At 34.6% G+C, this 12687-nt stretch overlaps 1 protein-coding gene across 10 annotated transcripts in view; it reads right to left on the minus strand.

The window, feature by feature from the left end:
* Positions 1-12687, minus strand: part of NAV3 (neuron navigator 3) — an 853828-nt gene that overhangs the window by 208818 nt on the left and 632323 nt on the right. For 9 of the 10 annotated variants that reach the window (XM_064376945.1, XM_064376946.1, XM_064376947.1 and 6 more), the window contains 2 exons: positions 10340-10408; positions 6126-6265 (listed from right to left, as the gene is read on the minus strand). In XM_064376945.1, coding sequence (XP_064233015.1) covers positions 6126-6265; positions 10340-10408 — 209 coding nt within the window. The remainder of the gene's footprint in view (positions 1-6125; positions 6266-10339; positions 10409-12687) is intronic. The other variant, XM_064376944.1, reaches the window with a different exon arrangement.

Consider the following 12687-nt stretch of genomic DNA (forward strand, 5'->3'; position numbering starts at 1 on the left):
TATAAGACACTTCCCGAAGCTCTGCTCTAAATCTGTCCACAGCCTGTCCCTATATAGAGGCAATGAGGTGCTTCCGATTTCATTAAGAGAGCAAATCATATGTTGTTGTACATCAGGAAGGCACTGGAATAATAAGAGTCTCTCTGGATTCCTCACTGTAAGGATTAAACAACAGCAGCTGAAATGGCAGCACCTGTAGTTTCTACAGAGTAAATGTGGTCACAAATTATAATCTTTGCCATTTATATATTCAGTAATAAGTAGCCTGGTCTCAATGTCATATTTCTGAATGTTGATAACTCACCTTCTGACTATGAATGAATCTCAGAATGGAGAAAATAACAGATTTCTAATGCAGATATTTAGAGGCATTCCAAAAAATCGATTTATATCTTGCATTTTTATGGGCTACCTCTGCTTATAGCCTTACTTGTTATGTATGGTTCCCAAATAGCAATTTTCTTCCACTCCCTCTCCTCTGCCTTCTCTTCTTGTACCTCACCTACATTCACCTTTGCCAACTCCACCATAACCAAATAATATTATTCATCTACTGCTTACTTGATTCCAAGTACTTTGTAAGTACGTCATACATGGGATCTCATGTAAGCCCATAATAACTTACAATATACTTATGGTATCTCTTGTTAAAAATGAGGAAATGAAATCTTAGAAAGATAAAGTAACTTGCCTCCAATCATACACATAGCAAACCTTATAAAAAACAAAATCAAAACTGAAACTCATTTTTATCTGACTTAAAAATTTGGAAGATTTTCACCCTCTTCTTTCCACAGGGTTACTGCATGCCAGAAATTCTGCTGAAATGGCTCTCTAGCAAGCCACATTTGTCACACAGTCAAGTTAATTGGGTAACTCCTTGTTTTTCTTCTTCCTCGGTGAGCAGAATATAGATGGGGAGAACATCACACAAGACACTTTATTCAGGTGCTATATACCATCTTCTTTAGCACCATATTTGCTCCCATTCCTCTGCATTGATGTGAGAATAGATATTAGTTCATGCTTGCCAAACACCTAAATTCACAGAGGTAATGTCTAGTTATCTTGCCAATAAATAATATTGATGATTTGAGAACAATGCCAACCTAGTTCTAAAATTAGTACATTGATGTAAATGTGGCAGTCACAGCAGGCATATGGAAAGTTTAGATTGGGACATTTCTTTCTGGAACCTCAGTTAGCTGTAGAGTTAGCACCATATTACCAAGAGTGCTATTAGTCTGAGAAAGGACATAGAAATGGTTCTTAATCCGCTTATCTCTTTTCCTCACTGAATAGTATGTTGCTTTGATAAGCAAACTAGCTTTCAACTCTGAAATATATGAAGCGACAACAAACATGATGACAAAAGCACCATTCATTTTTTTTTGTTTTTTGTTTTTTGAGACAGTCTCACTCCGTCAACAGGAGCCAGGCTGGAGTGCAGTGGCACGACCTTGGCTCACCGAAACCTCCGCCTCCCGGGTTCAAGCAATTCTCCTGCCTCAGCATCCCAAGTAGCTGGGACTACAGGAGCGTGCCATCACGCCCAGCTAATTTTTTTGTATTTTTAGTAGAGACGAGGTTTCTTTCACCATGTTGGCCAGGATAGTCTCGATCTCTTGACCTCGTGATCCGCCCATCTTAGCCTCCCAAAGTGGTGGGATTACAGGCGTGAGCCACCGTGACCAGCTACCACTGGTTTTTAAAGTATTTCCTGCATGGCAGGCATTGTGCTCAGTGATATAGATGGTCCCTGCGGAATATAGGATACTTTAAGCATCACAGATCATGGTGGAAAGAGGAAAATGATTAAGCAATGTGGCTATGCCACTTACTTCGATAAATAATTTAGACTTTAATTTGGCAATAACATACCAAAATACTTAAAAAAATTGAGTTGAAGAAAAGTGGCATTCAAATCTAAATATGTCTTGGAATTAAGCGGCTCCTCATGCAACTCACCACACTGCTTTACATAAATAATCGCTTGTGTATGGCCTCAGTCATCAATTTGATAGTGATTCAACAGAAACATGGGATGGTGTTTTATAGGGATCCTGGAGGAGCTGTTCCTTCTGCACATGCTTATATTGTACCATTTGCAATATTAGAGTGCCGCTCTGTGGAGAGTTGTGCAATTTAGAAAAGCTTACTTTCACCCACCAGCCAGTATGTAATTTATGTACAGGCATATACACTTTGTGGAAACCTCAATACGTGTGCATGTATGCATAAACAAACAACACATATGCCCAAGTATATTTAGTCTTATCACTTGATATATACATGGATATAGACAGATAGATAGATAGATACTACATATATTTAAATATAAGCACCTAGATATGGTAACTCATGGAAAGAACCCTAAGATCCCTGAAATTATGACATTGACAATGTATTTTAGGCTTATATAAATATTAATAAAGCATAATTAAATCACCAGTAAAGCAATATAATAACTAAAGCACATTTGCATTGGCTTGAAAACAGTTCAGTTCTTTGACTTTATTGTAATTTCAGAGTAATTAAAAAAAGTATTTAAGAGCCAGACATCCATGTTTTAGCTGAATAAGCTACCCAAATTTAATGACTAATATATAATTCTCATTAACTCTGATAGCTGTATAATATTGAATTAAAATGTGTCTAAATCCTTGGCATCTATCTTATTAATACTGTGTGTAAATAAAAGCAAAAGCTCTCACACCAGAAGATACTTGATTAGAATCTAGACAAAGAGAAAGGAGCCCTGTTCAGTGAGTAAATGGGTACAACATAAGAATCACATGTGAGAAATGGCAAAAAAGATGGTAGGTAGTATCCTGTCTGGTGCTGGGACATGTTTCTTAGCAACATGTTAAAACACCTCTCCACTAAGGAACTCGGTCAAATGATTGATGTTTATAGATCACAATTCTGAAACTGGATACCAAATAAAGCTATGGATAAATTCCTAATAATATGAAGGTATTTTGCATTTTTAGATTTTTTAATACAAATTTTATGAAACGAGAATGATTTCTTAAGGAAACTTGCTTCAGGCATGCAAATTATATGTTCAAATGAACCATGGCATAGTTTCTACAAGATTTGATTTCCAGTTAATAGGTATTTGGTTTTCTTCAGAACGTCTGTCTGTCTAGAATACTCCCATATATTGCTGGGCAAATTGACAAATGCTGGTGTCAGAGTGTATTATTCATTGTCAATTTCTGAATGACAGGTCATCAGGAGAAGAAAGTGAAGGACCCTCAAAAGATATGCTTTACAAATGATGCTGTCTCCATTTCCTCACTTGTGCTGAGAAATTTGTTTCCACGTGCCACTTCAACAGAATGCTCAGATGGCATTGCATTCCATTGCAATATTTCTATTTCAGCCCTCTCTGCCAGTGATAACCGACTATAATATGCACTGATATTTTAATTCATTTAATGAAATTGTAAAATGAGCACACTATTTTTTCAAATGTCATTATTATTAAAATATTAGATGTATCTTTTGAAGTGTGGTTTGTAATTCTTTACTGATTTCATTAAGTGTCATATCACTTTAAAAAAGCTAATTTGTTTTACAAATCATACACATGAAAAGCCACTGTGCTTTAACAATTTTTTTTTTATAATATAGAAGTGAAATTGTTTTAATTGTGAATAAACCTTTACTATGTATTACAGATTCTATAGATTCCTGAATCAATTTATGTAACTTATGACCTCAGACTTGTTAAAGAATGTATAAAATATATTTCCACTTAAAAGCATTTGAGGAACACATCACAGATAATTTGGTTAATCCTGCAAATAAAATATCTTAAATTATTAATTTAAATGTTCTGATTTTTAGTAACTAAAAGGAAAAAGCAATTAGAATAAGGATATTCAAGTTAGTACCTTCTGAATTCTATCAACATAATCCCATAACTATTAAAAGTTCTTAAATTTCATCTTGCTTGGTCACACCCAAGATATATATGCAAACCAGTTTGTAATAGAGATCAACTCATCAGAAGATGGATTTGTATACTTTTATAAAAATTATTTTAGAAATAGAAATCTTCATATAAAAGATGTACCATTTGAATACAGAATAAATTATAAAGTGTTTTATATGTAATATGTTATTATCTAGTTTGCTCTTATAATTTAAGATAATATTTTAGAAATACAGTACAATATAAGGAGTAACTTACAAACATTGGTATTGAATGCATTGACATAAAGTTTTAACTCCACATTTAATAGCAATTTTCATATTGCATGTAAGACAAATTTTAGATGTCTTTATTATATAAAAATTCTAAGGAAATGTGCTTTATATGAGCAGACTGCATATTACATGGTATCTGTCTCCACCTTGTGGTGATTATCAATATTGCTATTTTCTAATTTTGCACTAGTTTCTACGCACAGGTCAGGAAGGTATGTATGAATTGAGTGGCCATGGAAAAATATTATGCTTGTCTATCATCGGATTTTTACTTTTAGATGCCAGAAATAAGTTAAATAAAGTATTTTCACATTACAGAAAAGTCCAGATAAATTATGATATAAAAGTGTAAGTTCATCTAATGCATTTCTAAGTCTCTTCACAAACATTATTAGTAATTTCTTGCAAGAATATTAATAATGGTGTATGGTACTGCTTAATTGGACACTTCGGCAGTCCAATTAACATATCTTTATTTCTAAGCCAATTAGCTTATCCTAGAAATTTCCAGCAAATACAGGTAATATTAGCTTGAATTTTTACACTACCTTCCAGAAAAGTCAGGAAATGAGGGCATTTGACTTTTTTTTTTTTTTTTTTCTGATGAGGGACTGTCATCTCCCTTAGCCTCAGGAGGAGTATAAGTCTTCAGTAATATTTCTTGTGATCTTAAATCTAAAACTTCATTTTAAAGACAACATTCCTAACTTCCAAATATACACTTTTGTTTTTCATTTTCCATTTAACTCAAGAGCTCAGGATATTGCAATCTTAACACACACTGCTCTGCTCTCAGAATTTTAAAGTCTGTCCACCTTTGCTTTAGGCGGAGAGGAACATTCTCACAGAACAATGTGTTACTAATTTCTAGATCATATCTGTCCATTCACATTTGAGTAAGAGGAAGTTGTCTAATCATTTGCCTATATGAAACAATTTGCAATTATCTATTTTGAGCAAAAATGTTCCCGCATGGTTGAATTATTCAATCCCAATTTGCCAAATGTTCTACAAACTAAACATTTGTGCCACTTTTTAATTTCATGTGTTTTTCCTTGCAGAGCCCAACACTCTGAAGAAAAGTCTGAAGTTCTTTTGATCTGAAAATATTTCCTCAAAATCCAGCAGAACACCCTAGTTCCTCACACAGCCATACTACTTATAACAGCACAAGTTCTTCATTTCCTCATGATTGAGGTGTAAATTACACATACTTTGCCCCGTCCTCTCTGATACTCGGTGACAAGCATCAGATCAGCACCTGTTTAAATGCCCACTTTGCACATCACAGAGGACTATGTGGTATACAGTTCATTTATGATATGCCTTTAACACACTCTCACTTAATGTCCTTGATTTTGTGATTTGATATTTATGTTATGCACTATTTCAAGAAAAGAAAACAAATACGAATAATTTACCTTTTTATATATGAAAACTTATAGTATCTCTGGGATCTGCTGCTCGCAAAGATAAAAATCTACCATAATTATGTTTCCACTTTTGATGTTCCAACCTTAACTGTCAAAAAACACTTACGGCTCTTACCTTAATAACTGAAGCTAAGGATTCAGATAAATTCAATGTGGCCTTATGATTTCAGGATACATTTTCAAAAACATAAAAAGGCATAAGAAGATGTGATTTACATGAATTTGGAAGGACCTGTTTTTGAGAAACAATTCTTACAGTTGCATATATAACTACTTTAAAACAAATGAGTTTATTTGTTTAAATGTTCTTCAGATAAGCAAGCTGGCAGTCAGGAGGGGCAGGTGAGAAACAAAGAAACTCCACTGATAACACCTCTAGGTCCAAAGCTGTTACCCTGCTTAGATATTAGATTTAGCATGTAATTCACAAGACTCATGTTAGACTTGTGTCATAATGACGTAACAAACACTTACCTTTTTCGTTTCCATTTGCATAATTTGGAGGCTTGTTTTTGTCAATGCTGTTAAAGCTCTGACTTCTCCTGTTTAAATTAGAGGCTCCCTGGCCTTTGCTGCTGCTGCCTGCAGCAGGTACCCTAGAGGGCCCTGGAAGCCTGAAATAGTATAAGAAAAATTACATCATTATTGTACATTACAAAAAGGTAAGGAGGAGGAGGTGCTGAGTAGGGACATCTAAGTCAGAAATTCACAATATATAATGTTCTGAAATCTATTTAGCAGAAAAAGGCGACTGAAGTGACAAATAGCTAAGCACAATGTCAAAGATCTTCAGAAAAATCTTGTTTGCTTTTCAATAAACATGTCCCCCCAAAATTGTAATAATGTAGAATAATTAAAATAAACCTTAACTAAAAAAGTCATACTCACCCCATCCCTGATGAATAAAACTTTGCCTTAAAAGTACTGTAAGAATTATGTAAAATGTAAAGGAAACAATAACACTTAGCTTTATGTTCTCGGCATATTAATCAACTATTTCAGTTGTTAAGTTGTTCTTTTCAATGTATAAGGCATTCGTTTTTATTGTAGGTAGTTATGTAGTAGGTTTGCTTGGATATTAATCACAAAAGAGGGAACAGCTAATGCTCACTGAATATCTAAGTTAGTTAGCTACACTAATGAAAACATGGTACCAAGACCCAGGTCATGAGTTAAGTTATATTTGACTGGTCTGCCTCACAAAAAAAACCTCTTTTGGCCAGGCGCAGTGGCTCACACCTATAATCCCAGCACTTTGGGAGGCTGAGGTGGGAGAATCATAAGTTCAGGAGATAGAGACCTTCCTAACACGGTAAAACCCCCGTCTCTACTAAAAATACAAAAATTAGCCAGGTGTGGTAGCACGCGCTTGTAGTCCCAGCTACTCAAGAGGTGGAGGCAAGAGAATTGCTTGAATCTGGCAGGCGGAGGTTGCAGTGAATGGAGATCGCGCCACTACACTCCAACCTGGGCAACAGAAAACAAAAACAAAAACGTCTTTCATTTACTTGCCAGAAATAAGCATCCAGACTTAGCTGGTTATCTAACAAGTTTGGCCAACTCATCACAGACGAGATATGACAAGAAAGGATGCAGATCTCAGAAGAAAATCACTGTTAGCTGGATGATAATTTAAAACATGCTTACACATAGTGACAAGAGCTTTAACTACTCTTTGTGTATAAAGGATAGGTTACGAGGAAATATAAACAGACTATCTTATAATTAGACGTAGTTTGACTGGAGGTTATAACTTACTGTTGGTTTATATGAACTATAATTAAACAACAGTTTGGATCATTCATTTCACTGTCAAGCAATTTCCACATTAAAATTTCAATGACCAATTATGTCATGAATTGTGCCAAAAATGTGCAATTATTAGATTTTGATTTTATAATGCTAATATATATTATATAGGTACACTTAATCTATAAATTAAAAACTAGAAATTAAGAACTAATATTGACATTTTTTTTTTTCTTTTTTGAGATCAAGTCTCACTCTGCCACCCAGGCTGGAGTGCAGTGGCATGATTTCAGCTCACTGCAACCTCCACCTCCTAGGTTCAAGCGATTCTCCTGCCTCAGCCTCTCGAGTAGCTGGGATTACAGGTACACACTACCACATCCAGCTAAATTTTGTGTTTTGGTAGAGATACAGTTTCTGCATATTGACCAGGCTGGCCTCAAACTCCTGACCTCAAGTGATCTGCCTGTCTTGGCCTCCAAAAGTACTGAGATTGCCAGCATGAGCCACCACACCCGGCCAAGAACTAATATTGACATTCTAAGATCTACTTAGAAAATATGACGTTGAAAGTTTTGTTTAGTATTTGCTGCCACCATGTGAATGTCACTGTGTACTACTCTGAAAATTTTTACTTGAAAAGAGAAACAAGAATTCAAAATCCACAAATATAGCACTAATTTTTATAATCATCTTTTATAAAATTTTTAAGCAAAGATTATTAATGTCTCTCATATTAGTATCCAATATATCAAAATTTCACAATCCAGTTGTTACATGCTCAAAATTTAACTTACCTTTAAATACTACTTGACCATACTATTTTCACAGAATATTAGAAATTCAAACCACCTTTAAAAAATGTAAGTGCTTTTATAATAGTAACAATTATTACAAAATAGAGTGAATATCAGGAAAAAAAAAACAAATACCAACTTAAAAATAAAAGTGTTGATTTCTTGGAAAGCTTAATAGCTTCAAAATGTGAATTATATTTTAGAATTTAAATACATATGGCTGATAAATAGTCTCAGCTGGGCATAATGGCTCATGCCTGTAATCCCAGCACTTTGGGAGGCCGAGGCAGGCAGATCACGAGGTCAGAGGATCGAGACCATCCTGGCCAACATGGTGAAACCCCATCTCTACTACAAATACAAAAATTAGCTGGGCGTGTCAGCAGGTGCTTATAATTTCATCTATGGAGAATCACTTAAATCTGGGAGGTGGAGGTTGCAGTGAGCGGAGATCATGCCACTGCCCTTGAGCCTGGGCAACAGAGCCAGACTCTGTCTCAAAAAAAAAAAAAAAAAAGTCCCTTTAGCTATTTTGCTAATTAGATATTGTGTCATACAAAAGATTAGAATCTTTTCCAAATGATTCCAGCATTTAACTTTTGCTCAAGTTAATCTACAAGGGTTTGTAAATATAGCACAATAACCACAGATGCCAGGAACTTAAAGGACCAGTGATTGCACTCTGTAGAAGAACCAGCTAATGAATTTGGCCAAGTGTTCTAATCATCACAAATCTGAGATCTATTCCTGTAGACATAGGCATAGACTTAGAAAGGTCATCCCAAACTCACACATATAAACAAATTTTGTCACAAAACTTGCCCTGCTTGTAATGCAAATTGACCTGTTGCCAGAAAATAATTAAAATACATTTTAATCTTCACTGCAACCCATGAAATCAAATGATCTTCACTCCTCAGAAGAACAAATTAAAACAAATTTAAAAGTACATTTGCTCTTCTCATTATCCTAATTTGACAGGCGGCCAGAGCAGGCCTTCAGATTATTAATCAAAGTTATAAAAAGGGAAATGAGATGAAGCAGAGAGCAGAGAGAGAGAGAGAGAGAGAGAGCAAGAGAGAGAGAGTTCTGTTAAAATATAGTACTTAAAATATTTTACATGCCCAAATCTTAGAAGGTGTAGTAAAAATGCTCATTGTGTATGGCAGGTCACTGTTCTTTATCGATCACAATTTATATCATTCATCTAGCTTTTAATTACAATTAAAATTTGTCTTTTAAAATTTTTCTCTCCAGAATCATTTTGTCTACTCTGAAAATGAACATAACTTACAAAGCCAAGGCAAGGGGAAAGGCACCTACCTCAAGTCAAAGCATCAGAAGCAGTCCTTGTGGTCAAACATTGCATAATATGATTTCTCAATAGAACAAAAACTAATAAACCACAGCTGGATTCTGCCCCAGTGAGTGAGATGACACAAAGAATCTCATACTAATCAGAGGTGTAAAACTCTTTTGCTGTGGCTTTATTCAGCTGTTCCATGCTACCATCATGCCTTCAGCAACTTAACATTTTTAAAAAGTCAAACTCTTTCAAAACACTCTTATAGGTCATTATTTTCCAAACAGTATATAATCCACTGTCATTTATTATAACAGGCTGTCTTTATTATACATGTGTCATAAAGAAGTAAAAAATAATTAAACTATTGCAGATAGAAGAACAGTCCAGACTGACCTGGTACTAACTTCCCCACTAAAATCTACCAATGTTTCTCAATTCTCCATTAAAATGTGCAATAATTAATGCATGCCCATCTCAAAAAGCAATTACAATTTTGTTGTATAACTTCCAGATTATGTGACTTGGAAAGAATTGGGCATTCAAAGTAATGGTTTTCCTGATTTATTCTAAGCCTAGAACCTAGACTTCAGCCCAGTCATAGTACTACATATAATGAATCTAAAAAGATGCCAAAACCCACTTAATTATCTAACACAAACACGTTCATCCCTGAGACTATGTATGAAAATCTTCCTGAAAAATTTAGTGCTCTAAACTTCTCATTCAGATGTGTGTCATTAAAAAAAAAAAAAAAAAAAAAAAAGACAGGACAAAATATCACTGGGTATTTACTTGAATATCACTAACAAGCAATAAATTAGAGAATATTAACTGACCTAGTAGGCTTTTTTTGACTGGTTGCAATTCCACTGTGATTAGACTGAGTTGCATATCTGGCTGCCAGACTGTATGAGGAGAAACAGAGAAATTGAATTAAAGAGATTCTTTGAACATGGAAAGAAAGCACAAACTTACAAGAAAACTATGAATTAATGAAATGCAATTGGAACACGTAGAAACATGCATAAAGAAAAAATTAATTAGAAAATTATGGTAATGTTATATGTCCAACATGACCTTTGGTTGTGAATGTACTATGAAATAATGCAGTGCACGCCTAGTCATAGAATGTGTTATCACTGACTTTACAATTATGGCTGTGTAATATTACTAATATTTAAAAAATAATATTATTTCATTAAAGAACTCAACCTTTGTAAATGTGAAACTTCATGGAAACTAAAGTTTCACTGGCATGATGAAAGATCACTGTCTTAAAAAGTTTAAAATGAAAAAGAAGAGTTTGAGATGACAGTCACTAGTTCCTTTAGTAAACTCTTCTAATTTGCTTTTTTCAATCTAAATATTATTTTGAAAGCCAAGTGATTAAATAATCTGTTTTTGTCTAATAAGTTATTGCTAGTCTCTAGTACTAGATTATTTTTTCGAGGAAATAAACAATAAAAGATGTTTTGTCTAAGAGAAGATCGATATAAAAACCAATATTAAAGTGGGCTTAAGTTCTTCATAAACAAACAACAAATACTGATGACAATTTCTAGATATTCTTGAATTACATTTCCTAATGATTTTTTAAACAAAAATCTTTGTTCAAAGGCACACAAGAAAGCATAATTTAAGTTTGAAGAGCGATACTTTATAAACAAAATGCACATTTATACATTAAGTTCAACTGATCTGAGTTACCTAAGAGTTCTGGAATCAGTGTTTGGAAGGATATAGCTAGACCCGATAAACTTAGGACATGTTCACACACCCTGTGATGGTCATGGGTTGATGCCTGATTGGAGAATCACTTCCCAGATGAATTGTGATGGCTCTACATGAACCCAGTTGCTGTGCACGTACAGTTTTCAAGGGCTCCAAGGAAACAAGAACAACATGGGGGTGTTGGAATCAAGGTGGGATCACTTGGAGCCCTGCTGCATTTGATCCAATTGCTTCTCTGCCAAGCAGAGGGTATTTTAGTCAAGGGAAGGATTATTTAGGATGATGATGTGTTCACTAAGTTAACTTTTCATACACTGAGCTAGTCTGGGGTAGGAGCTTGCAAGTCCTTAATATTGCCTGGCTTGAGGGGAATATATCCTCATGTACAGGGAGCTTCTTCAGATTCACAGAGCACATTTGGCATGTGATGTATTATTTGTGTATAATGATTCTTTATTTTAATTACACTGGGCACCAAAACAACTGCCACAACCAGCTAAGCTACCTCAGTAACAATATTATCAAAGAGTACTTTAGAAAAAAACTCAAACTGTCTCAGTTCGGTGAAATTACATTTTTGAAAATTAAATTGAATAATAAAAACATCCAAAATGAAGAAAAACCTTTTGTGAACTTCTCAGTCTACTTGCCAATTCAAGAATAAGAGAACTATCTGTTAACCACTATATCTACCCTATTTTCTCTAAATTGAACACAAATAATAGCAAAAGAGATGACAATGAAACAATGTGTTTTCTTTTAGGGAGTTGAAGCCACCTTATTGGTACCCCTGCTCCTCATTATTTTAAAGAAGCACCACAATAGAATTCTTAGAATAGAAGTAGAGCAACAACAAAGTCCAGAAAGGTTGAATGATTTGCCCAAAATCAGTTTCATTTTATGGTCCATGTGTGTTGTTTGATTTATTATGTAAGAATACTCTACTTTTACCTGCATTCTTACACCAAACCCTCTCACAGTAATCTCCTTAAAAGGCAGCTTCTGTCCTGCTTTATTCCACTGGTGAAGCTGTTATCATGCAAGACACAGTGTTTTCTTCAAGGCTCACTGTGTTCTAAAGTCTTTGTGTTTGACCATGTTGGTCCCTGCGCCTCTTTGAGCCTCTCCTATTCATAGACTGGCATTCCAGTAAGCTGACTCAATTAGTCAACCATCATTTCTGTCCCCTTTTCTCTTTCCTTTATGGGGTCCTCATTTCCCCATCTCTTAAAGGCATGGTATTTTTCCTTCAAGAGTATGTCCTCATTCCTTAAATACTTTTATGCATTATTTACTTAGTAATTTATTTTCTACTAAGATGTAAACTAAAATTCTACCCCCAAAATTAGCTTCTGTTCATATTCCCATCCATCAATACCAACTGAATGAAAGATTTGTCCATTTACGTGAGCTTCAAGCTCACCACATCAAACTCTTCATTTTTTTTAATTCC

Source organism: Aotus nancymaae, unplaced genomic scaffold (genome assembly GCF_030222135.1).
Source record: "Aotus nancymaae isolate 86718 unplaced genomic scaffold, 86718_ANA_hifiasm-v0.15.2.pri h1tg000016l, whole genome shotgun sequence".
NCBI lineage: Eukaryota > Metazoa > Chordata > Mammalia > Primates > Aotidae > Aotus > Aotus nancymaae.